Below are 27,130 nucleotides of genomic sequence, written 5' to 3'. Positions count from 1 at the left end.
CCAGAGTAGAATTCTGAACTCCTCGGGATGTGGTGAGCCTGCCCTCAGGGAGTGAGCCCCAGAGAGTTTGGGTTGAGGATACTGTGTCATTCCAGGAAAGTGCTACTAGATGTGATAACTACCTTGTGAGTGAGGCGGTGCTGGAAAATACAATTAATTATCTTGGAATTAAAATCTGCATACCTACATTCACCAGAAAAGAACCAGGATTCCTGCTGAGGGTATTGGCCCAGCCTGTGGAGCACTATAGGTCTCCTGTAAAAAAATGGTGGAAAGAAAGGGCGATGTCTAGTATATTAGTCCTGACCTTGTGGCCCCAGTGAAGAATACCCTCCGGAACTTGAATGAATGCATTCTAGGAAGAAGAGAAACACCTGAGAAGCTCATTCACTAGTAATCATAAGCCTCTGCTCTAAATAAAACAGAAAACAAAACCAGTCTTTGGTTCTAAACAGCTTATTTACCATGCATGGTCTGGTAATTACTTAACAAAATACAGAAACCTATAGGGATGAGGGAACCCAACTTCCTATGTATAAAGTAAGGATGGTAAAAATGTAGTCCAGAGTCAAGGACAAATTTTGTTCCTAACACAGAGAAGAGCAATATTTATACATACTGAAATGTGTACAGGGACTTCCCTGGTGACACAGTGGTTAAGAACCCGCCTGCCAATGCAGGGGACACGGGTTCGAGCCCTGGTCTGGGAAGATCCCACATGCCGCGGAGCAACTAAGCCCACGAGCCACAACTACTGGGCCAGCATGCCACAACTACTGAAGCCCACATGCCAAGAACCTGTGCTCTACAACAAGAGAAGATACTGCAGTGAGAAGCCCATGTACTACAATGAAAAGTAGCCCCCTCTCGCTGCAACTAGAGAAAGCCCACGCACAGCAACGAAGACCCAACACAGCCAAAAATAAATAAATAAATTGTACAAAGAAAAAAATAATAAAATAAAATGTGTACATAAGTATGTGCATGAATCTTTACATACCTACATATACTTCATCCTTTAGTTTCTCATTTAATTGATATTCTTTTGGATTGACACATCCAAAGTTTACTGGGAAACTTAAACTTCTATTGTAAATTAAGAGTTTAGATTGATTACATCGTCTTAGGTCAAAAGAAAATATCTAAATGAAAACACAAATTGGAAATGAAAGTAGAGAGAAATTTTCAGAAAATGGAAACTGTCTTCCCTATTTAAAAGCCATACTTAGAAAGAATGTCATCAGAGAACCTACCCCCAAGGCTCCCCCAGACACCCGTCTCAGCCAGGCCAGCAGCAGCCTCATTTGCCCCATGGCCTTCGTGCTCTCTCTACTGACCGCCCTGGTGGTGTTCAGCTATGGCCCTGGTGGATCTCTGGGCTGTGACCTGTCTCAGAACCACGTGTGGATTAGCAAGAAAAACTTCATGCTTCTGGGTCAGATGCGGAGAATCTCCCCTCTCTTCTGTCTGAAGGACAGAAAAGACTTCGGTTTCCCCCAGGACATGGTGGATGGCAGCCAGCTCCCGAAGGCCCAGGCCACCTCTGTCCTCCACGAGATGCTCCAGCAGGTCTTCCGCCTCTTCCACACAGAGCGCTCCTCTGTCGCCTGGGACACCTCCCTCCTGGACAAACTCCGCACTGGACTCCATCAGCAGCTGGAGGACCTGGACGCCTGCTTGGTGCAGGCGATGGGAGATGAAGAAACTGCCCTGGGAGTGATGGGCCCTACACTGGCCGTGAAGAGGTACTTCCAGGGAATCCACCTCTACCTGAAAGAGAAGAAATACAGTGACTGTGCCTGGGAAATTGTCAGAGTGGAAATCATGAGATCCTTGTCTTCATCAACCAACTTGCAAGAAAGGATAAGAATTATGGATGGAGACCTGGGGTCACCTTGAAATGATTCTCATTGACTAAGATGCCACATCACCCTTGCACATTCATCTTTGGTCATTTCAAAAGACTTATTTCTGCTTTAGCCACAAAATTTATTGCATTAATTCAGCCATTACTTGTCAGTAGTAATAAGCAAGTAATAAGCAAGTATATATAAAAGTATTCAGCTACAGGGTCATCAGTCCCTAAGTGATGACTGCCCTGATGTTATTTATTTATTTATTGTTTATTTATCTATTCCTTCTTGCATCGCTCATATTTATAATATTTAGAAATTATTTATAAAATTACATTTCATCTGTATATTGTAATAAAACTTTTAAAACATGTTTTTCATTTCATGTTATTAAGTTTGCACTTTGTTTTATTTATTAAACTCTTAACAAAGAAAATTTGAGTTTGTTTACTCTAAATTCAAACACTCATTTGGTAAATGATATTGAAGAATGGATGGTAACATTTACTCTTCATTCCATTCAGATTATACATATAAATTGAGTACCTAAATGACAGTGTAATTGCTATCAAGAAATACAAGCGAATAAAGCACAGCAGTTTTTACTGTGTTGAAACTCTCAGTCTTACAGGGAAGAGGACATAAAACAGTATTATTGTTCATTTTATTTCAAGTACATTAAACACTGCAAAGAGAAGTAAAGGAAAATAATTTTCTCGCACTGGAATTTTTAGGTACAAATGATCCTGGAAAGGAAAAATAATATTATACAGTATATCCCTTCTAAGCTGCCTGGAAGACATATAAGTGCAGAGTCTTATTGACAGCTGGAAATATGGGTCTTGAGTCAAAAAAAAAATGCCAAGGGGGAGGTATTAATTTGAAGTTATTGTGTATCTGGTAATAAGGGCATGGGGATGGATGTGGTCACTTATAAATAGAATGGACAACGAGAAGAGGACCTAAACCTAATCCTGCAGACCCTCAGCATTAAAGGTTGAACAGAGGAGAGTCTGCAACAGGCACTAAGGCAGAGTGGCAGTGCAGTTAGAAGGACACAAGGATGAACAGGGGAGAGAAAACTGAAGGGAAGAAGTGTGTTTAAAAGAAGGAGGGGTGCTTGTAGGGCAGGTGAGGACTGAACTATCCCAGCAGACCTGTAAACAAAGGCTACTGTGACCTTAGCAGGATCTGGTTTAGTAGAATTAATGAGACAGAAACTCGATGGGAGTAGGTTGAAAAGCAAACACAAGAAAGAGAATTAGGGGCATTGTGTATAGACAATTACCTTCACAATTTTGTTTGTGAAGTGGAGAAGTGAAATAAGATAGTACGTGGAGGAGACTGTGGCTTAACATGCCCATGCACATTTTTCTTCATGTTTTTCGAGAATCATTTTCAAAGAATGGGTGAATTGCCACAAAACAGAAGAACATTTTTAATATCTAACTTATTTGATTTAAACAACTGCTTAGATATTTAATACATTGCTTATTTGGCTAAAAATTAATTTAGCATTGTTCTAATTCATATCACTTTGTAGTGAATTTCAACGGTAACTCATTTGCTTGCTAATTTAATTTCTTTTTTCAATCAACTTTTACAATCAAGCTTCATTTTCTTTTATCTGCCACTTCCTTTAATTTTATATTGGTAATTTACATTATTTATCATTTTATATCTCTAATCATTGACACATACATTTTCTATAAATTATAGCCATATTCTTTTGATGGACACTTGTTTTTAATTTTTCCTGTGTACAAAGACCTGGACAGTTCCTTGTATATTTCTCCAAGGGCTGTTTAGGACATAGAACCAAGGCTCTCCCTAGTCACATTCATTCTTCTTTTGAGTTTACATGTATTCAGTGCCCTTTCTTGTCCACCTGTTTTTACATTAAATTCAGTATTTCATTGGCAGTTTTTTTCCTTTTTTGATCTATGATATGAGAATCTAAATTGCTTTCTGTTAGAGTGCAAGGCAATTTTTCTAGAACATTTTATTGAAATATTATTTCTTTCCTTATTAACAATAGGTACATCTTTAGCATAAATCTAATTAATTCTGATAATACAACTATTTTTGAGATTTTCTTTGTTTTATTAATATGATTACTGAACTTTACTCATTGCTACACTTGTTTTACTACAGCTACTTTAAAACTCATTTAATACTTCTGGTTGAGGTAGCAAACCAAGGTCAAGAATTCCTTTCGGCTTTTAAACATTATTGCTTGCAGTAGTTCCTGACTAGTTTTAGAATTGTTCTAAGGTTAAGAGCATTGGCTTAATGAGAATCACAAACATTTGTGGATCCCCAAATGGCTAATTATAACAAAGAAGAGACATCCAATAAAAATGAATGAAAGAAATGGTATCAGAGAATCTTTGTCCCAAAACTTAAGGCTAAGAACAATTACTAAGTAATATATGGGAAGAGTTATAACATTAGCCAGGAAAAAAAGAACAGAGAGCAAGAGAGAGTTTAAGGATTGAATAAATTCAAATTTAAGAAATGATGACAGAAATCCATAGTATGAAACTTAAGGAGTCATACATACCTCACAATATAGGATGTAGTGTTGACCCACCCATTTGGCCAGTTGGTATACATATATACGTATAATTTTACTTTTCATTCATTTTGTTACATTGTTATATTTAATGTGAAAAACTTGTCCTAGCTAGTTCCGTACTATCACCTTGCCCTGAAAATCTCTTACAGTCATATCCTGTTTAATATTCAGAAGTTATTAACTTGTACATTCCAAATTATTGGAGAAACAAGAAGCTGGGTTGGCAAAGCAGAGCTAGGGATGACTGAGCTGCTGCCAGCACTGCGCTGCCAGCCAACTGTGCACAGGTCCTGCCCAGGCTCTGGACTTTAGCAGCTCAAGACACATGTGGTCAACTGGGGAAAGGATGAGGGAAGACAGGGTTGAAGCTATGGTGGCCATGAGCTTCTGCAGGGGATCACAGTGCATTGTCAGTGAGAGGTAGCTCAGATTTGCTGGCTGCTGGAGTGAGAGTAGGAACATGGCCACGACTCAACCCTCTCCATCTGCCAAGCCCTCCTCTGCAGAGGTCAAGGTGCTCCTGATATCCAGGAATGCACAGAAATGCAGTAAATAGAGGTAGGTGCAAGCACCAACACTGCCCACATGTCTACATGAAACAAGCTGGTCAAGAACCCAGGAGCTCATTGCATCAATGTTTAGGTGCGTTTAAGTTCTGATTCCACTAGAAGAATAATGCACCAGTCATGTAATGCTCAATTGCTCAATAAACAAAGCATCAAGAACTATGAAATACTTGTAGGAGCCAGCAGCCCCTCAAGAATTTGAACTGCCACTCCCCGCCCCACAACCAGCTGCCCTGGGACCAGGCCCCACTTACCAGTGGGCCAGCAGCCACCACACAAGGCAGGGCCTGGCAGCCAACTGGGCCAGGGGCCAGCCACTTACCAGTGTGTCCACAGTAGTCAGCCCCACCAAAACAGAAGGGCCCACACAGGGGGCACCCCTAGAGCATACAGCCTGGTGATCAGAGGAGAGTGTGCTGCTGGGCCCCCTAGGACATCTCCTGCATAAGATCACTTCTCTAATATTCAGAACTATAGCTGATCTACCTAATATGTAGAAATAAACACAGAGAATTAGGTAAAATGAGGAGACAGAGGAATATATTCCAAACAAAAGAACGAGCCAAAACCTCAGAAAAAGAACTGAAGTGGAGATAAGGAATCTACCCAATAAGAGTTCAAAGTAATGATCATAAAGATGCTCAGCAAACTCAGGAGAAGGACACATCAACACAGTGAGAATTTTAACAAAGGCTTAGAAAATATAAAGAAGAACCAAACAGAGCTGAAGTATACAATAACTGAAATAAAAAATACACTAGAAAGAATCAACAGTAGATTAGATGATACAGAGGAATGGATCTGTGAACTGGAACCCAGAGCAGTGGAAATCACCCAAGCTAAACAGAAAAAAGAATTTAAAAAAATGAGGATAGGGCTTCCCTGGTGGCACAGTGGTTAAGAGTCCGCCTGCCGATGCAGGGGACACGGGTTCGTGCCCCAGTCTGGGAAGATCCCACATGCCGCTGGGCATGCGCGTCCAGAGCCTGTGCCCCAAAACGGGAGAGGCCACAACAGTGAGAGGCCCGCGTACCGCAAAAAAAAAAAAAAAAAAAAAAAAAAAAAAAGAGGATAGTTTAAGAGGCCACACTTACATGATCAACTAATCTATGACCAAAAAATGCACGAATATTACAATGGGGAAAACACAGTCTCTTCAATAAATGGTTGGGAGAACTACACAGCTATATGTAAAAGAATGAAACAACTATTTCCTCACACTATATACAAAAATAAACTTAAAATGGATTATAGACTTAAGTGTAAGACCTGAAACAATAAAACTCCTAGAAGAAAACATAAGCAGTATGCTCTTTGACACAGCAATATTTTTTTTGGATCCGTCTCCCAGGCAAGGGAAATAAAAGCAAAAATAAACAAATGGGACTACATCAACCTAAAAAGCTTTTGCACAGTGAAGGAAACTATCAACAAAATGAAAAGGCCATCGGCTGAATGGGAGAAAATACTTGCAAACAATATATTCAACGGGAAAAAAATGCAAAATATACAAACGACATATACAACTCAACATCAATAAAACAAACAACCTGATTAAAAATAGGCAAAGGATATGAATAGACATTTTTCTAATGAAAATATACAGATGGCTAACAGACACATGAAAAGATCTTCAACATCATTAATCATCAGGGAAATGCAGTTGAAAAACACAATTAGACACCACCTTACACCTGTCAGAATGGCTACTATTAAAAGGACAACACATAACAAGTGTTGGCGAGGATATTGAGAAAAGGGGACCCTTGTGCACTGTTGATGGGATTGTAAATTGGTGCAGCCACTATGGAAAACAGTCTGGATGTTTTCCAAAACATTAAAAATATAACTGCCATATGATCCAGCAATTTCACTCCTGGGTATTTACCAGAAGGAAAGAAAAACCCTAATTTGGAAAGATATATGCACTTCAATGTTCACTGCAGTATTATTTATAATAGTCAAGATATGGAAGCAACCTAAGTGTCCATTCATATTTGAAAAAAGAAAATATGGTATACACACATGATGGAATATTAGTCATAAAAAGAAAAACAATTCCTGCCATTTGCAACAACATGGATAGATCTAGAGCAGGGGTCCGCAACTCCCAGGCCATGGACTGGTTTATGGTTTTCTGTCTACATTTATGGTTTTCTGCCTCCAGCTGTATTTTCAGACAAGTTGCAGAATGGCTGGCTGTGGAAGGAGGCAATCAGAGCCTGGAAATCAGAGCCTGATTGGAAATTCAATAAAGGCAGAAAATAAATACTTCATATAACACAACATGTATACATCACCCAAATTCAGTTTTTAGATAACTCTGCTAGTCAAACACAGAAATGTTCTCAGGATGACAAGGCTGGTTTGTAACAGGTATAAGGAAAGTGATGACCAAATTAATGGTACCATAAAAAGTCTGTCACAAGGGAATGGTGCCTATTATGACTGGGACAAATGGGAATTGGGGAGAAAGAACTTATCATTATTTATCTATTTAAGATTGTCCTGGAGAAAGAATGCTCAGATTCCCGGCTGTCTTTCTCATCCTTGTGGACTTGGATATTCCCAAAATTGGTAAAGAGCTCAAGCTGTGCATTCAGAGGGCCTGGATTCTAAAATGAGGCCAGGACCTTGGGAACGTTATTAATCTCTCCATGGCTCTGTTCTCTTCTCTATAAAAATCAGAATAATGAAAGAAACTACATCAGCCTGTTTTGTTAACAGATGCAAAGGTTTGAGATACAGCAACGATAAAGGAATAGAGCAATGCATTTTAACACATTAATTTTTAAAAAGTCTGTTCAGCAAAGCATCATAAAATTTTAAAACACATGGTATTGAAAAACCTTATAACGTATAATAGAGCATTAACATTTTTACTAATAGGAAGAGCTCAAGAAAGTTTAGGAATCCAAAAAAAATCTGGGCAAAAGAATATAAAGAGGCGATTTACAGAAGCAGAAATAACTGAGTGGGTAACATACATATGCTAAATAATCAGTCTCCTAGTGATCACAGATTTTGTAAATGAAATTTCAAATGAAAAATTTGATGAACAGCAACAACAAAAAGATTGCTTGGTGGTAGTTGGGGTAAAAGTGCACAGTTACAGAGTTGGTAGAAGTGTAAAAATTTCAAACACTATTGATCATTAGTTTAGTAACATCTATCAAAAATTCTAAAGCATCAGACCCAGCAAATATAGCAGTATGTGTCTATCTTACAGAAATACTAAGTGAATACTCAAATTTGCTCATTGTGTAGCATTATTTATATGAACGGTAATTGAAATCAACTTAATGTGTGACAGTACAGATGAATGGTTAAGTAAATCAGGATTCCTTCACAGAATACTGTGCAGCCACATTAACTTAAATAAGGTGGACCAATACTCACCAGCATCCAAGGATGTTCATGATATTCTGAGTGTCTTCTCGAGTGAAAAAGCAAGTTAAGGGATAAGAGTAAACACATTGGTGAAAATTGATATCTAGCTATTCTTAAAGATTAGGATTTTAGGAAATAAAGGGTAGAGATAAGATCATTTGACTTCCTTTTGTTTTCTGGAACCTATAGATTGCTTTTTGTTAACTTAAAAAAATAAGCTATATACTTAGAATTGATTTTTTAATATTGTTTCCAACATTTCTATTAGACTGAAGCAAGGGGTGTCCATCTTAGCTTAGTATCCCACACGTTTGATACTGAAAAAAGAGCACTGTCTTTGTATCACCAGGAGAAAACATGGGGGAAAATTGTTGACTGGACTCTTTAAAAGGTAGAAGTGGAGCAGACAGCATTGACTACTTAACACTTTAGACAGCAGTCAGAGTTGTCTACCAATACAGAAAGAAGAGAATGCTAGTGATGTTTCTCATTTAATAAAAACTTTGAGATAATTTTATACAAAAGTAATGTTTTCAATCTTGGACGTTTATTTCTTCAACATTTGAGTTTTCTTAGTATGAATGAATAAAAAGCACCTCTTGGCTTTTTTCTCCAGACTCTTCTAGGTCTTAGAGCTATGTTTCTGCTCCTCTTGGTAGTGGTTTGTTTCCTCCATAGAGCCAGAGCTTGCACCAAAAGGACTCTTTTGATTCAGTATCCTGCTCCAAATTTACCTTTAGCTGTTCCATCAGCTGAGAAATCCTTCATGGGTCTCTATTCCAATCCTTAGGTACACTCTTGGCAGAAAATAGCAGGGAGGGTCTGCTGGAACGTGCCTTATGGAAGAAAAAAACATTGAACAAGGTCTTCTGGTACAGACATAGCAAAGATCTCCTACCTGCAGAGAATATAAATCTAAATCATGTTTTGATATTTATATATACATCCATAAAACCATCACAATTAAGATAATGAAGATGCCAGTCACCCTCCAGAGGTTTCTTCATGCACCTTTGTAATCCCTTTCCCTTTCCAACCTCACCTCTCACCCTGCCAGTCAGCCCTTTCTGTCCCTAAAGACAAGTTTGCATTTCCTACAAGTTCATGTAAATGGAATAACACAGTATGTGCTCTTTTTCTTTTCATTCGGCTTCAACATTTTAAGATTCACCCATATTTTACCATGTTTCAATAGTTGATTGTTTTTATTGCTGAATAATCTTCCATTTTATGGATCTATGATAATTCATTGTTTCACTTGTTGATGGACATTTTTTTCCCCAGGGTTTTTAAATAGGAATAAAGCTGCTCAGAACATTCATGTATAAGTCTTTATGAGGACATGTACTTTCATTTCTCTCAGGTAAATATCTAAGAGTAGAACAGCTGTATCATATGAAAGGTATAGGTTTTACATTTTAGGAAACTGCCAAACCATTTTCCAAAGTGGTTGTACCATTTGATATTTCCACCAGCAATGGAGGAGAATTCCAGTGATGTCACATCCTCTGTACCAGTTATGCACAATCTTTTTAATTTTAGCCACTTCCATAAATAGGAAGTGGTATTTAATTGTGCTTTTAATTTGTATCTCCCTGGTGACTAATAATGTTGAGCATCTTTTCACATCTTTATTTGACATTTACACATGCACATTTTCCTTGGGAACCTGCCTATAAAAGTCTATCAAATCAGTGCAAAATACTTTACAGAAAAAAATTTAAAGAACTTCCATTCTTCTGCCCCAAATTTTGCTCAAGTTGTGAGGTGACTCAGGTCATGGTCTGGACAAGAGGCACATCTCAGTGTTTCTCCAACAAAAAGCAAGTGCTTCCCATCTGTTATTTCTGGAAAACACATCTGACTGATCTCTGAGATCCAGGGGATGCTGGGCAGTTTCAAGGAGTCCACATCACGCTGTCTTCCCTGAGATTTCTCTGTAGCATCTTCAGTACAAAGGGCCCAGGATGTTTGGGATGAGACTCTCTTGGAGAAATTCCACATTGGACATCAGCAGCAGCAGAACAGCTGGAGATGTGTTTGGGACAAGAGAGAGATTTAGAAGAGAACTTGCTAGAAGTGAGGATTCAAGACTGGATAAGAAGAGTTACTTTCAAGGAATGAACCTTTCCCTAAAGGGGGAAGAATACAGACCCCATGTTTAACAAACTGTCGCAGTGGGAATCAACAGGTGCTTTCTCTTCATTAACAAACTTGTAAAAGAAATTAAAGAAAAAAAGGAAGAAAACTAAGCTTTCACAAAACGGTGACAAAATGATCCTTACAAAGTTCAGGTTTTCATGCATTTTAGAAGTTCCTTTACCAACTGAAAACTGAAGCCTAGAATCAACAATGGTGACCTTAAAAGCAGAGAAATATGAATTATATTCAATGATCATAAGGCTGACAGCTTTAAATTTATCACATACTTATTTTCCACATGTTATTTATATCTTATAGAACAAAATGTTCTCATTACAATGTATAAAACTTTATTTTGTAAACATACATGCAATTTCTCAAAAGTTATATGCTCATGTGTTCAATTTTTAAATCTAAATCAATGCACACAGAAACTGCAATGGAGTTGATGTTTTCCCATGTGAGACCTACACTGGAAACAAGAATACCTATACTTCCCAGGCTGATTTTGGGGCTGAATCTCAGTGAAGCATCTTTGTTCAGGACCAATGGACATATTAAGTTCTTGGGATGAGGGAGAATCTGCAGGCACCTGACATAAGTCAAAGAATGCTAAGTCCATACTTTTATCATAACAAATTTGAGGATACGGACCAATAAAGAGCTGGACATGCTTTTATAGACAAGAACTAGGAATGGAGACTGCAAAAATAAAACAGCAGTGCTTGAGTCACAGACCTGGGGAGCTCTTATCCACGGTATATTGATTCTGTTCTGATACTGCCTCTTATCTAAACTTATACCTTTGGTTATATCTATAAAAGAAAGATGAAAATATGTGCAGGCAAGCTGCAGTTTAGAAAGCACCATAGAAAAGTACATGTGTTTATAGCCACATCCATCCCAAGTGGAAAATGCTTAGTATAGGAGAACATCCTGCAGAGATAATGGCTGGAGAGTGGGGGAATGCAGTCAGTGCCACCTGACTATTCAGATGGTCAACAAGTAACCTGGGCAGAAACAGGCATGAGTTTCTGGAGAATTTGGGTTAGCTGGTCTAGAAGCCAGTCTGTATCATTCATACATGGGTGCCTGTACATGTGTGTGTGTGTTGGAGGGTAGGGGGGTGGTTCACGCATGTGCCTTTGTTCTTGTGTGTGTGTTGAAAGCTATTCGGCTACAGCAGCAAAAAGCCCAGTGTCTACAAGGAAATAGTGTATACAAAGCACTTAGAATATTAAGAGTTTTATTTCTCTTTCTTTTTATTTCTCTTTCTTCTCTGATTGCCACAGCTAGGACTTTCAAAACTATGTTGAATAAAAGTGGCGAGAGTGGACATCCTTGTTTTGCTCCTGATCTTACAGGAAATGCTTTCAGCTTTTCACCATTGAGTATGATGTTGGCTGTAGGTTTGTCATATATGGCCTTTAATATGTTGAGGTAGATTCCCTCTATGCCCACTTTCTGGAGAGTTCTTATCATAAATGGGTGCTGAATTTTGTCGAAAGATTTTCCTGCATCTATTGAGATGATCACATGGTTTTTATTCTTTAATTTGTTGATGTGGGGTATCACACTTATTGATTTGAGAATATTGAAGAATCCTTGCATCCCTGGGATAAATCCCACTTGATCATGGTGTATGATCCTTTTAATGTATTATTGGATTCGGACTGCTAGTATTTTGTTGAGGGGTTTTGCATCTATGTTAATCAGTGATATTGCCCTGTAATTTTCTTTCTTTTGTGGTATCTTTGTCTGGTTTTGGTATCAGGATGATGGTGGCCTCATAGAATGAGTTTGGGAGTTTTCCTTCCTCTGCAAATTTTTGGAACAGTTTCAGAAGGGTAGGTGTTAGTTGTCCTCTAAATGTTTGATAGAATTTGCCTGTGAAGCCATCAGGTCCGGTACTTCTGTTTGCGGGGAGTTTTAAAATCACAGCTTCAATTTCAGTGCTTGTGATTGGTCTGTTCATAGTTTTTATTTCTTCCTGGATCAGTCTTGGGAGACTGTACCTTTCTAAAAATTTGTCCATTTCTTCCAGGTTGTCCATTTTATTGGTATACAGTTGCTTGTAGTATTCTCTTATGATCCTTTGTATTTCTGTGGTATCAGTTGTAACTGCTCCTTTTTCATTTCTAATTTTATTGATTTTAGTCCTCTCCCTTTTTTTCTTGGTGAGTCTGGTTAAAGGTTTATCAATTTTGTTTATTTTTTCAAAGAACCAGCTTTTCATTTCATTGATCTGTGTTATTGTTTTCTTTGTCTCTATTTCATTTATTTCTGTTCTGATCTTTATGATTTCTTTCCTTCTACTAACTTTAGGTTTTGTTTGTTCTTCTTTCCCTAGTTGCTTTAGGTGTAAGTTGAGGTTGTTATTTGAGATTCTTCTTATTTCCTGAAGTAAGCCTGTATTGCTATAAACTTCCTTCTTAGAACGCTTTTGCTGCATCCCATAGGTTTTGGATCATTGTGCTTCCATTTTCATTCATCTCTAGGTATTTATGATTTCCTCTTCAATTTCTTCAGTGATCCATTGGTTGTTTAGTAGCATATTGTTTAGCCTCCATGTGTTTGTGTTTTTTATAGTTTTTTTTCTTGTAGTTTATTTCTAACCTCATAGTGTTGTGATCAGAAAAGATGCTTGATATGATTTCAATTTTCTTAAATTTACTGAGGCTCACCTTGTGGCCCAGCATGTGGAGAGTGTTCCATGTGCACTTGAGAAGAATGTGTATTCTGCTGCTTTTGGATGGAATGCTCTATAAATATCAATTAAGTCCATCTGGTCTAATGTGTCATTTAAGGTCTGTGTTTCCTTTTGATTTTCTGTCTGGATGATTTGTCCATTGATGAAAGTGGGGTGTTACAGTCCCCCACTATTATTGTGCTACTGCCGATTTCTCCCTTTATAGATGTTAGTACTTGCCTTATATATTGAGGTGTTCCTATGCTGGATGCATATATATTTACAATTGTTATATCATCTTCTTGGATTGATCCCTTGATCATTATGTAGTGTCCTTCTTTGTCTCTTATAGCAGTCTTTATTTTGAAGTCTATTTCATCTGAAATGAGCATTGCTATTCCACCTTTCCTTTGATTTCCATTTGCATGGAATGCCTTCTTCCACCTCCTCACTTTCAGTCTGTATGTGTCTCTAGGTCTGAGGTGGGTCTCTTGTAGACAGCATATATACAGGTTTTCTTTGTGTATCCACTCAGCCAGTCTATGTCTTTTGGTTGGAGCATTTAATCCATCTACATTTAAGGTAATTATTGATACATATGTTCCTATTACCATTTTCTAATTGTTTTGGGTTTGTTCTCATAGGTCTTTTTCTTCTCTTGTGTTTCCTGCCTTGAGAAGTCCCTTTACTATTTGTTGCAAAGCTGGTCTGGTGGTACTGAATTCTCTTAGCTTTTGCTTGTCTGTAAAGCTTTTGATTTCTCCATCAAATCTGAATGAAAGCCTTGCTGGGTAGAGTATTCTTGGTTGTAGGTTCTTCCCTTTCATCACTTTAAATATATGGTGCCACTCCTTTATGGTTTGCAGAGTTTCTGCTGAGAAATTAACTGATAACCTTATGGGAGTTCCCTTGTATGTTATTTGTTGTTCTTCCCTTGCTGCTTTCAGTATTTTTTGTCTTTAATTTTTATCAGTTTGATTACTGTGTGTCTTGGTGTGTTCTTCCTTGGGTTTATCATGCCTGGGAATCTCTGCACTTCCTGGACTTGGTTGACTGTTTCCTTTCCCATGTTAGGGAGGAGTTCAGCTATTATCTCTTCAAATATTTTCTCAGGTCCTTTCTCTCTTCTCCTTCTGGGACTCCTACAATGAGAATGTTGTTGCATTTAATGTTGTCCTAGAGATCTCTTAAGCTGTCTTCATTTCTTTTCATTCTTTTTTCTTTATTCTGTTCCATGGCAGTGATTTCCACCATTCTGTCTTCCAGGTCATTTACCCGTTCTTCTGCCTCAGTTATTCTGCTATTGATTCCTTCTAGTGTATTTTTCATTTCAGTTCATCTCTGTTCTTTAGTTCTTCTAGGTCTTTGTTAAACATTCCCTGCCTCTTCTCAATCACTGCCTCCATTCTTTTTCCAAAATGCTGGATTATCTTCACTATCATTATTCTGAATTCCTTTTCTGGATAGTTGCCTATCTCCACTTCATTTAGTTGTTTTTCTGGGGTTTTACCTTGTTCCTTCATCTGGGACATAATCCTTTGCCTTTTCATTTTTTCTAACTTTCTGTGATTGTTGTTTTTGTTCTGCAGGTTGCAGGATTGTAGTTCTTCTTGCTTCTGCTGTCTGCCCTCTGGTGGTTGAGACTATCCAAGAGGCTTGTGCAAGCTTCCTTATGGGAGGGACCGGTGGTGGGTATAGCTGGGTCTTGCTCTGGTGGGCAGGGCTATGCTCAGTAAAACTTTAATCCACTCGTCTGCTGATGGGTGGGGCTGTTTTCCCTCCCTGTTAGTTCTTTGGCCTGAGGTGACCCATCATTGGAGCCTACAGGCTATATGGTGGGGCTAGTGGCGGCCTCTGGGAGGGCTCATGCCAACGGGTATTTCCCAGAACTGCTGCTGCCAGTGTCCTTGTCCCTGCAATGAGCCACAGCCGCCTGCTGCCTCTGCAGGAGACCCTCCAACACTAGCAGGTAGGTTTGATTCAGTCTCCTATGGGGTCACTGCTCCTTTCCCTTGGTCCTGGTGCACACAAGACTTTGTGTGTGCCCTCCAAGAGTGGAGTCTCTGTTTCCCCAAGTCCTGTGGAAGTTCTGCAGTCAAATCCCACTGACCTTCAAAGTCAGATTCCCTGGGGACTCCTAGTCCCCTTGCCAGACTCCCAAGCTGGGAATCCTGATGAGGGGCTCAGAACCTTCACTCCAGTGGGAGAACTTCTGTGGTATAATTGTTCTCCAATTTGTGGGTCACCCACCCAGCAGGTATGGGATTTGATTTTATAGTGACTGTGCCCCTCCTACTGTCTCGTTGCAGCTTCTCCTTTGTCTTTGGATGTGGGGTATCTTCCTGTTGATGGTTGTTCAGTGGTTAGCTGTGATTTTGGTGCTCTTACAAGAGAAGGTGAGCGCACATCCTTCTACTCCGCCATCTTGAACCAATCTCCTTTGCTTGTTTTCTTTTTAAGGGGAAAATTTCATTAAAATTCTACCTTAAAGCTGTTTTCCTGGAATGTATCTAAATTGGGGATTTCAATTTGAACCAGTAGAGGGCAGAATAACATTAGTCACAGAAGGCACTTGCTTACCGTGTCAACAGTAAGCAAATAAATTAAGTCCAGGTATTCATATGTCTTAGTGCATTTGGTTAGTTAACATAACACCATGTTATGTTCATCCTTAATGAACACAAGACTTATTTTTTTTAACAGCACTCAGCCATTCAAATATACTTCTTAGCAAAGAGAAACCAGAGGACAAAGATATGTTATTAAAATCAGAATGGAAAAAATTCCAGAACCTCCCTTAAATTATATTGGATGCCTGATATGGTCAGATTACGTAGTACATAACAACACAGGCTGACATAGCCATTTTAAAGCTTACCTCTTCCTCTTCATTTTTACATTATTTACTTATTCTAGATTTCTGTAAATATATTTAATTTTTTAATACAACGGCACTTGGAAGATTTTTGTACAATGTTTTTCTAAGTTGGTTACCATAATTGATAAGGCAACCAGTAACATGGATTTTTGATCCAACTCCTGGGAACAATTCACAACAATCTATTCATCAGTATTTAACATGAGAAAAATAAACTTTCTTCTCAAATATTTTGATGTGATATTTGTAAGAAAAAGAAATTATATGCATCATCTTTAAAAATTCCAAACTGATGAGAAATAAACAGAAACATGAGAATAACATCAAGCAGCTTTCTTTATAAACAGGAGAAATGATAAACTGGAATACAGGCATACCTCAGAGATCTTGCAGGTTCAGTTTCAGACCACTGCAATAAAGCCAATATTGCAATAAAGTGAGTCACACAAATTTTTTGCTTTCCCAGTGCATCTAAGTTATGTTTAAATTATACTGTAGTCTATTAAGTGTACAATAACATTTTATGTCTAAAAAAATGATGCACATACCTAAATTAAAAAATACTTTATTGCTAAAAATGCTAACCATCATCTGAGCCTTCAGTGAGTCATAATTTGTGCAATAGTAACATCAAAGATCACTGATCATGAATCACCATAACAAATATAATAATAATGAAAAAGTTTGAAATATTGTGAGAATTACCAAAATGTGACACAGAGACACAAAGTTTGAAAAATGGTGCTGATAGACGCTCAACGCTGGGTTGTCACAAATTTTCCATTTGTAAAAAACGCAGTATCTACAAAGCACAATAAAGAAGATACGCCTGTATTCTTCCTAAAAATTAGGTAAAAGACAACAATGCTTACCTCCCTTCTAGTATTTAATATTGTGGTGGAATAATAACGATAAATATGAAGCAAACAGAAGGAAGCAAAATTATTATAGTAAGTAGAAAATACAGTTCCTTAAGGTAAAAGTAAGACTACCTTTGAGCCCTATTAATGAACACTCCACCATAAGTCTAACCACTCTGAGTCCTCTATCACCATGGATTGGTTTTGCCAATTTCTGAACTTCTTATAAATGAAAATACACTTCAGATACTTTATTTATATCTAGCTTTTTCACTCAATGCTACGTCTGTGAAATCATCCATATTGGTTTTGTGTATCAATAATTCATTGTTTTCATTGTTATGTACTATGTTTTTTGAATAGATCAAAATATATGTGTCACTTTAGTATTAATGTACTTTTGCTTTCTTTGGCATGCGTAGGGGCTACTATGATTACGGCTTCTGTGAGCATACTTGGACATTTCTTTTGGTGGATCTAAGCAATAATTTCTATTGGATATATGCCCAGTAGTGGAGTGGCTTTGTCACAGGGTACATACATGCTTATCTTTATAGAATCTACCAAGCACTTTTCAAAAGTTTTAATAATTTATACTCCCGTCAACAATTGTCATGTCAGTGTTTTAAATTTTTTAATTTAATATTTTTAGTTTCAGCTGTTCTGGTGTGTGTGTTGTGGTGAGATTCTGGCTTTAATTTACCTCCCATGAGCAGTCACGATGTTGATCACTTTTTTTCAAGTTTGTCGATGGTTTGGATATCTTCTTTTGTGAAGTACAGTTTATACCTTCCTCTGTGAAGTACAGTTTCACAAAGTGTGAAGATACTTTCTCATTTTCTTGTTGATACTGAAACACGTATTTTAAAAATTTGCAAGAAAGCTACAGATGTAAATAAGCTAGAGATGCAAGTAAGTTCATAATCTTCTGAGTTTTTTTAAATCTGGTTAGTCTGGCAACATCACAATGGTCTCTTGGATTGCTGCAGGATCCTTCTGAGTTTGTAAAGTTTTGTTGTAGGTTCATACTTCCTGCAGGTAAGAGATCTTGGCTAATTCTTTACCAGAAGTCCTTTTCTCAATGTCTTTCTTCCCTAACTTGCATCCCAGAAGTTCTTCCTTCGTGTTAATTTCATCCAAGAGCATCCCTTCTGATTGGAATAGATACATGTAGAGAAATTTCTTCTGGAACTTATTCAACAATTGCTGGAAGTGCTAAAGGTAAGTTTGAAGCAAGATATTGAGTTAGAGACATCCTTTTTAGTGAAAATATTTGCTCTAAAGAGAAAATAAGTTAATACCAAGAGGTGCAGAAACATAGATCCAAGATCTAGAATAGTGCTGGAGGAAACAATCAGGATATACTTTATTCATCCATAAACTACTATGAAAAACCATATAGTAAAGAAAAAAATCAGCATTCAGGAGTCAGTTACTTACTCTTATTTAAAGCTATAGCAATGGTTTTATTCATCAAATGAGAAACATATTAAAATTTTCTTATTTATATATTATCAGGAAAACATTTTTATCCAAATTCTGTCTGTTCCACCTTCACCTTTTAACAGAGTCCAGTGAAGTGGTTCCTCCATACTGTCCCTGGTGATACAAAGTCAGGAGTCATCTTCCAGTACCAACTTTGGGATACTGAGCTAAGATAAGCCCCCTTCTTTTCAGAAAAACAGAAATACTGGACACAATTTAAAAGAGTCAATTTTAAACACATAGCTAAGAAAAAAAAAAAAAAGGGAAAGATACCTAGGTCCCAAAAGTTAAAATGGAGTTTAAAGATCTCATTTCTACCCTCCATTCCATCAAATCCCACTCTCTAGGAATAATGAGACATCAGTTTTCCCCAGTGTAATCATTCTTATTCCTTAATTAGCTTTTTCATTCAACATAATTCAATATGTTATGAACAAGCTTGGATTTAGGTGACTGTTCTTTACCTAAATGAATTTAATTGCTGTGTAGCTAGTATTCCATAATATGAGGGGATCAATGTTTACTTAACCAATCCTCTATAATAGCACATTAATTTGACTACAATTCCCTTTTATATAAATAGGGCTGCTATAAATAAATTCGTATTCATATTTGGGCAGGGGTATGGACAGAATATTTCTGTAATATAAGTACCTAGAACTGCATTTGGTAAGTCCAGTGGTTCAAAAATTTTGGTAATTTTTACTAAATTAATTACTGATTTTTAAAAAATTTTATGTTTCTATTGTGTATAGGTGTGGGCTCTTACCACAACCATCACCAAGCTATCTTGTTCTTTATCATATTTTTCATTTATATGAAAAATCCATGATCACTAGGAAGGCTGATTATTTGGCACATGTATATTATCTACTTGTAGCTATTACTGCTTTTGAAAATTACCTCAATATTTCTTGCTCATGTTGCTATTGGGTTAAACTTTTTTGAGCTCTTTTTATATTGAAAATATTATTATTCTATTGCATGTTTTAAGATTTTTTTCACGTCTTTAAATTTTCTTGATAGTTCTGTATTGGAGAGACTTTTGTTTTTAATTCATGTATTAAAATGCGTTGCTCATTTCCTTTTAGCCTTGTGTTTCACATCACTCAGGAAGAGCTTTCCTATCTGAAAATTTAAAAACTTTTTATATACACATTTCTTTTAGTATTTAATAGGTTTGTTTTTGTTTCATATATTTATAACCATAACCATTCAGCGATTTGTTATACTAACTTAACAGCTGGATGACCTGAGACACAGAGATGCAGAGTAACATGCTCATGGCCATAAAGCAGTGTATGGCAAAGCTGGTATTGAAACCCAGGTGATCTGCCTTCAGAGCCAACCCTCTTCTTGCCTCTTATTCTGTATACATCAAATTTCATTTTGTGTACTGTGGGAGATTTGGAATCTAATTTTTTTCCCAGATATCCTATTTTCCCAACAATATTTATTGCATCAGTCAAGCTTTCCCCATTTAGTTTAAAAACAACCATTATTCAATTATCAGTTCTCATACATACATGAGTATGCAAGGAATCTTAAAGCAGTTTTGTTTATTTTTGTGCCAGTACCAACTTTAAAAATTCCAATTAAAAACATTTTCTTTCTCTTTAAATAAAAAGTTACATACGTCTCAACAAAAAAAATATGTTTTTTGCAAAGTCATATGAAAATGCAATTCAGATCGTTTTGGGACTCAAAACCCAGAACAAAACTTCTTAAAATCCATCTTTTCCAGGCTCTTCCATCTGGATTCTGCTCACCGCATTCTGTACCCTATTTCTCCAGCCCCTGCACTGCAGAACCCTTAAGATATTTTCCCTTTTCCTCTCTTTCTAAATCCCTGGAGACCCTCTCTTCAAATCTTCTCTGACTACATGGAAATTTGCCCATTTTTTGATTCCTGCCACTGCTTTTCTGGATCCATTCTTCTATCTGTCTCCCAATTGTTTTCTTCCTTTATATTATGAAAATTGCTCTATATTTTTTCTGGGACAATTTCTGCATCCCTTTCTATACTTTATAAATACACATAACGCAGCAGAGCAAAAGACCAAAAACCAAGCAAGGAGATGTACAATCTTTCTTACAGGGTACCTGAGGGAGAGAGGTTGTAAATACTCATTTGTTTTTTACTTTGCTCTTGTTAACATTTCAATGTATATGAATTTGTATATAGCTTGTATCATACATTTAAATAAATAAATAAAATGAGGACTTGGAGCTGATGAGGGAGAAGGGCAAGGAGGTCTACAGATGATTCTCACTCACAGCTTCCATTGAATGGCACTGCTCAGGGTGCTTAAGGTAATTCTGGCAGTCATCGTGGAAGGTGGGATCCTGGTCCCCTTCTCTTCAGAGGACATGGCATGGACCCCAGTTTCTATGGCCTGATCTCTACTCTTGAGAGCAGATCCCTGTTATCCTCAATAGCACTGCAACAGTAAGTTACCCTTCTTAACCCTGGGGTACCAAACCATATTGCTTGTGTGGGTACCAGAGAGAGTCAACATTCACCCCCATATGGAGAGACCCAGGGTCTCCTTTATTCTTTTATTTTCCTTATTTCCTTAATTTTTTAGCAAGTTTTTTAATGGATAGGAAGCCCCTCCTGATTTCCACCCTGATATCCTCCCAGAGGCTATATTCACTTACTTTAATTTAGAGGCTTACTCCTTGGAAGGCCCTCTAACCTTCCAATCTTGGCTCCTCACTGCTCAGGAGGAGCCCCTCCTTCCTTTCTCTCCTGCCCCTGATACATCTCCAGCTGTCCACCTGCTGGTGAAGTCCAGTGAGGAATTTTTCCATCCAGGTCTTATCCCAAATAGCATGAGATCTGCTGTGCCTCAAGGCTGAACATCTGCTGGTGCTACTCACAGAGGACACAGTGGCCTGGTCTTTTGTCCATGGCTGACTATCTTCCATCAGCTCCTGAGGGAATCTGGTCCTTCCTATTCTCCAGGCATAAGAGAAGCAAGATTCTCTTTTGGTGCAGAAGCTGTGAGGTCTCCTTCTTGTGTAGATCATTATACCCCCGAGTCTGAGCCCAGCTCAGGGAGAGCTGAGGCTCAAGCAGAGCTAGTACTCTGGTAGGGGTGTATCTATTTCTTCAAAAATACGTTACTAGGTATGGGTTTCACAGTTTACTCAATGTTTATTCAGGATATGATATCATCATCTGAATTGCCTAAATATATTTATATAATAAATTATATTTTACATTTTTTCCTTATGTACTGAAGATGCCTAGCTTGAGCTTAACTAGTGTTGTCCTTGGATTCATACCAGTGTGGCTTGTGTCAGGGGTCTTAGACTGGGCTCACAGGGTTCCATTTGCATGAGATGACAAGGGAGCTTCCTGAGGACCACAACCTGGTCCAATCACACTAATTCTGCTTGGGAGTAGAAGGTCAGCTTTGACAAAGCCATGGGGTTTGACACTAGGATCTCCGGTGGCCCAACCCTTATAACCACACCCCTGAATGCTGTGAAAGAGAAGGACAGTTAGTGTTTTTTGTTTTCATTTGACTTTTTGTTTATTTTTAATATGTCAGGCATTAGTTGCACAAGACAACACATGACAATCTGAGAGAAATGCTTTGGGGAAGAAATCTTTCCTCTGGAATCTTACACTCTACCCCACGTGTATATAATGCCACATGTGGTTTTTGATGTTCAAGGCCTCAGATATGACCCCAAGTGCTCCAGTGAACTTCGTGCCTAGAACTTACAGCATGAACCTACTGATGGAAATTCTAACATCCTTTTTCCCCGGGACCCTTGATCTGGTATCTTCTGAGACAATTTCCCTGTAGAATGCTACAACGGAATCCCTGATATGTCCAAACTCATCTCTTTGCCCTTCTAATTTCAATCCATGGTAGAAATCCACTTAGCTAGAGGCATTTGGGGGACATTTCTGTTATTTTATTTATTTCAGCTCCTGAACACTATCCCACCCACAGAAAGTGTGTCCTCTTTCCCCTACCCCTCTACTAGACAAAAGTGGGGACTTCAAGGTATTTTTCCTGTAATAGCACAATCTGCTCTGGAAATATGCTTATTTCCTTCCCAGCTCCATCCAGCCTTTTTCTCCTCCACTTGTCCCTCCCTCCCAAGGAGTGATAATAGATTAGGAGATGTTACTTAAAAAATGTCTGTTATATTGAAATAATACACCAGCTAGAATTCAGTTCTTAATGCTCTCAAACTAACTCTGTTTTGATCAGATTGATAACAACCTTGATCATCTGACATGAACCGAAATGAATCTCTGTTATTTAGAATAATTAAATTTCCCCCAGGGATCTATGCCTTATTTAGCACAAGGCTTATACTGAAACTTAACTTGGAATAAATTTCACTAAAACAATGTGCACTTAGCTCTCTTACACAGAAAAAGTTACATGATTTATGGGTCAAGGGAACCTGCCTTTTGTTCTATTCAAACTTGCTCCACTGTTGCTAAGAGGTACACATCTCCACCTTCAGTGAAGAAAAATTAAGCCATTTACACCATTTCCATGTATTGTCTTCATAATTTTTCCAACATATTAAGCTTTCTATAAACTGAACAAAAATTTTAAGTTGGTACCAGTGGTTTCTATACTACTTGGCAGTTGAAAGCACAACTAACCATCACTAGGCTGACAGGGATCAAAGGCCCAGGAAGGGTGAATTCAGAAAAGGATTGTCTAAGAAGACCAGAACAATCAGAAGAGAGGCTCCGGCCCTACATATCATGACATTATTTTATTATGCCCTTAATATACAAGGTTAAAAACCACTCTTTTATCAGAGAAAGATAGATACTTCACTTTTTACTCCAAGAAATAGCTTATCCAAATATCCCATCCAGGAAAAGTAGAGAAACTGAAAAACAAAAAAAATTTACCCCTTGGCAGACACAGGTAAACAAGACCTTCTCACCTCTAGACAGAGTCTCCTCACATATACAGCTGTCCGTGACAATATGGTACTGACATATCCCTTCTTTTTTTTTAATACATTTAAAATTTCTTCATTCATTCAATAGTTAGATTGTCCCTGTTATGTGCTCAGGTAAAGACTTAAGAAGTCATTTGCCTACCGTGAAGTAGTTCACACTTTAGCTGAAAGAAAGAGAAGTAATTGATTATAGTACAATGTAGTTTGTGACATGGTAAGAGTTGTGATCTGCAGGGGCACAAATAGATTCAGAGAAATCTGACTGTAAGGGCTTTCAGTGAAGGGAAAATTTTTAAGTGAGTCATAAATAGCAAGAATGAGCTATTAACACATATTAGAAAAAGGATATGTACCAGACCAAAGAAACAGAATGTGAGTTTGGGTTTTCTATGGCCCTAAAGGGAAGTTCTATATGCTATGCATTGGAGTTCAGGTGCTGAGAAAGCAGACTTTGAGACAAAAATTACCATACAAGGAGTTTACTAGGGAGTACTATGGGATCAACACTTAAGGGAAGAGAAGCCAGGAGGATTGAGACAGAGAATGTTGAGTTGCAGTGCAGTCACAAAGTGGCCTTGGCCAATTACAGTGAGGAGCTCCGAAGCTGGGATGACCCTTCTGAGGTGGAGTGAGGGGTATGAGTCTTTATACCTCTACATCGACCAGTCATTGAATACAGGCAGAGTCCAGGAAAGGGGAGAAAACTTGGGCTAAATGCCAAAAGTAATTCCAGGAATGAACCCCAAGTCTCTTTATTTACCAAACATCTATACGTCTCAATAGAGATTATTGAATCACCTGTCATCTTTCACCCGGGAATCCTCTATCTTTCAGAAGTGTGGTTTCCTTTGTGTTCACAACATATTCTTTTTCCAATCAATTATATAGTTGTAGTTTTTTTGCAGTACGCGGGCCTCTCACTGTTGTGGCCTCTCCTGCTGCGGAGCACAGGCTCTGGATGCGCAGGCTCAGTGGCCATGGCTCACGGGCCCAGCCGCTCTGCGGCATGTGGGATCCTCCTGGACCGGGGCACGAACCCGCATCCCCTGCATCGGCAGACGGACTCTCAACCACTGCGCCACCAGGGAAGCCCCTAGAGTTGTAGTTTTGATTTCATTTAACCACAGGCATGAGAAACAGAAACTCTTACAGAAAGAAACTTGGTTTGGATCATTTTCCTTAAAAAGCAGTTATTGTTATGGGGTGTAACTGGAATATTACAGCTTCTTTAAGAGGGAAAAAAGCCATTTAATCTGCTGCTGTGAAAAGGCAGTGACAGAAAAAACTATCCTTACCAACTACCTCCTATCTATAGGATGCCCATTTCTCTCCAGGTACTATGGGAAAATATGAGATCAGTAACCTCAAGGAGACCATGCCTTCATCTGTTAAAAGTCTACCTTGGTTATCAAGAAATAGGGATGTGGTTAATACCGTGTAGTCACAAGACCAACAGCATCAACTTCATCTAGGAATTGTTAGAAATGCGGGACTTAGTCCCCACCACAGACCTATTAGATCAGAAACAGTGGGTGTGGAGTCATGTGATCTGTGCTTTAACAAGCCCTCCAGATGACTCTGATGTGCTGGAGGTGGGGCTTAATTTACTGCACATGATAAGCATACGAAGCCAAATGTCTACAAGAGGCCATATTTGTTCTTTTGAAAAATATTTGTATTTATGTATTTATTTATATTCTGGCCACCCCATGCGGCATGTGGGATCTTAGACCAGGGATTGAACCCATGCCCCCTGCAGTGGAAGTGTGGAGTCCTTACCACTGGACGGACAGGGAATTCCCTATTTGTTCTTTTCTTAAATTTCAAAAATAAAATTATTTTATTTTTCCTGGTTCCAAAATGAATCCATATTCATAACAGAAGTATTTAATCTGAAAAGTATAAGAGAATGGAAATTCTATCACCCAGATGGTACCGCTGTGAACATTTCAATGCATTTCTTTTCAGACATTTTTCATGCATATTTTATTTGGAAAAAATACGATACTGTACTTGTTATTTAGTAACTCGTTTTTTTGATTTAGTAATCTATTTAGCTCAGGACATGTAGATGTAACAATGATAATTCAGATGACTCAGACTGGGAGTACAAATGAACTTGCCTTTACTCTGAGCTCACCCATGCATTACTAGCAGGGCATCTAGTCTTTTAAAGTATTTCTCTTCCTCAATATCTCCAAGCTTAGAACTCTGGTTTTAAAGTTTTAAAAGGGTACATATATTTAAAAGCAAGCAATTTTTAGTCTGTATTATGCAGTTAAAACAGTTATACAAGCAGGATGTCAACTTAAGCTAAATGTTTGGGGAAACATTAGCATGTAAAGTATTGGTTCTAGCGTCTAAATATGATTATCATCTGCTGTAAGTTTCCACTTGGCAGCTTCTCCATTCTGTTTACCTTAGTTCTGAAGAAAAAAATGTCCGGGAGAGAAAATATCCTTTCTGTAATTCAAGACTGTGAGAGTACGCGAACTTGAATAAGGAAAGCCAGGAGCAAATTATTATCATGACTGCCATCATTATATTTCCCAGTGATATTGCACAATGCTGTTCAGGTTTGTGGTGACTAGAATACAACACAGGCTTTCAAGGCGCGCAGACTTGGGAGGAAATTTTGCTCTGGCATTTGCTAGCTCTGTGGCTTGCTGCATTACTCTGAGGAAAGAATAACAGAAATTACCTTGCGAGATTAACTAGAGAACTGAATAACATGCTAAATGATGGATTTGGTTCTGAAAGGTTCCTGGTTTATAGAAAACAACAAAAATTGAAGACATGAGAAGCAAATAACCTGTAAACACAGCTGAGTGTGATAAATACTTCTCCTTTCTCCACTTCCCTACCTCTGCGTGAACGTGAAGGTAAGCAGGTCAACCCGTGGGCTGAAAATGTGAAGCCAACAAAGACTTCCTCCTGACTGCCCAGCCTCTGCTTCCTCACCCTCTTCCACTACTGCAGCTGACCCTGCCTCAGTCTCAGGATCCTATTCGGTTCCTCCTCGTTCCTTTCAATCCAAATCTGGAAGCACTGGCCAATAGTTAATATACTTACATTAGTTAAACTGAAATGGAATATGTTCCTCAGCAAGCTTTTACAGCCAGTGATAACTTTTAACTAGAATTATACAATGAATCTGAAGCAGAACATGACATAAAGTAGTAGAATGAGCACCAGATTTGGGGGCCACAGCTATGCTTCTCACGTTGGGCAAAAGTTGCTGTGACTGTGGGAAAGTTAACAAGCCTCAGTGACCTTCAGTTTCTCTGGCCTCACATTTGTTCCATGACAATTTTGGGGAGCTCCTGGGTGGAAGAGCTGGAATCCCTTCATCACCAGCATCTCCTCTTGTTTGGCATGAGCACCCTTCTATCCAGCTCTCCTCCCATCTAGCCCTCCTCCGGGCCACCCCAAGGGCAGGCTGGCTCAGTCCTGTTTCTTCTAACCTCCACCAAACACTTCCTTTCAACAACAAGACTCCTCCATGTATATTTCTGATTACTGCGACTTGTTAGATATATTTTATTATTTTAATTTGTAACATTCAAATGGCTAAAAATTAAAATACAAAAATATGCTGTAAATCCTCTTCCACCCTGTTCTCCTCCCTTAGTTTCTCTCCCTACCCCACTCCACCAAATACAGGTTATCATCACTGTAATTTATTCCTTGTATATTCTTTATTTAGTCATACCTAAGTAAGGTCAAATATAAAATG

At 38.2% G+C, this 27,130-nt stretch overlaps 2 protein-coding genes and 1 long non-coding RNA gene across 4 annotated transcripts in view; 1 reads left to right on the top strand and 2 right to left on the bottom strand.

The window, feature by feature from the left end:
* Nucleotides 1-480: 480 nt before the first annotated feature.
* LOC307188965 (interferon omega-1-like) lies at nt 481-1,899 on the top strand (the record flags this gene model as incomplete). The annotated part of the gene is made up of 1 exon (XM_079926608.1): nt 481-1,899. The coding sequence occupies exon 1, from the start codon at nt 1,147-1,149 to the stop codon at nt 1,897-1,899; it is 753 nt and encodes a 250-aa protein (XP_079782734.1). The 5' UTR covers nt 481-1,146.
* IFNE (interferon epsilon) overlaps nt 1,658-27,130 on the bottom strand; it is a 29,853-nt gene continuing 4,380 nt past the window's right edge. Inside the window, exon 3 of the mRNA XM_079926610.1 lies at nt 1,658-1,770. The gene's annotated coding sequence lies outside the window, so the exon portion shown is untranslated. The remainder of the gene's footprint in view (nt 1,771-27,130) is intronic.
* Nucleotides 9,122-18,157, bottom strand: LOC307189162. Of its 2 annotated transcripts, none has more exons than XR_013829111.1 (3): nt 17,660-18,157; nt 16,474-16,505; nt 9,122-9,223 (listed from the first exon to the last, which is right to left on the bottom strand). It is a non-coding gene; the product is annotated as an uncharacterized lncRNA (long non-coding RNA). The 2 variants fall into 2 exon arrangements; XR_013829112.1 differs by lacking the exon at nt 17,660-18,157 and adding an exon at nt 16,802-16,892.

The sequence above is a fragment of the Stenella coeruleoalba genome (assembly GCF_951394435.1).
Source record: "Stenella coeruleoalba genome assembly, chromosome: 7".
In the NCBI taxonomy this organism is placed as follows: domain Eukaryota; kingdom Metazoa; phylum Chordata; class Mammalia; order Artiodactyla; family Delphinidae; genus Stenella; species Stenella coeruleoalba.
The sequence above is the reverse complement of the archived record's forward strand: the minus strand, read 5'-3'. Positions and strand labels throughout refer to the sequence as shown.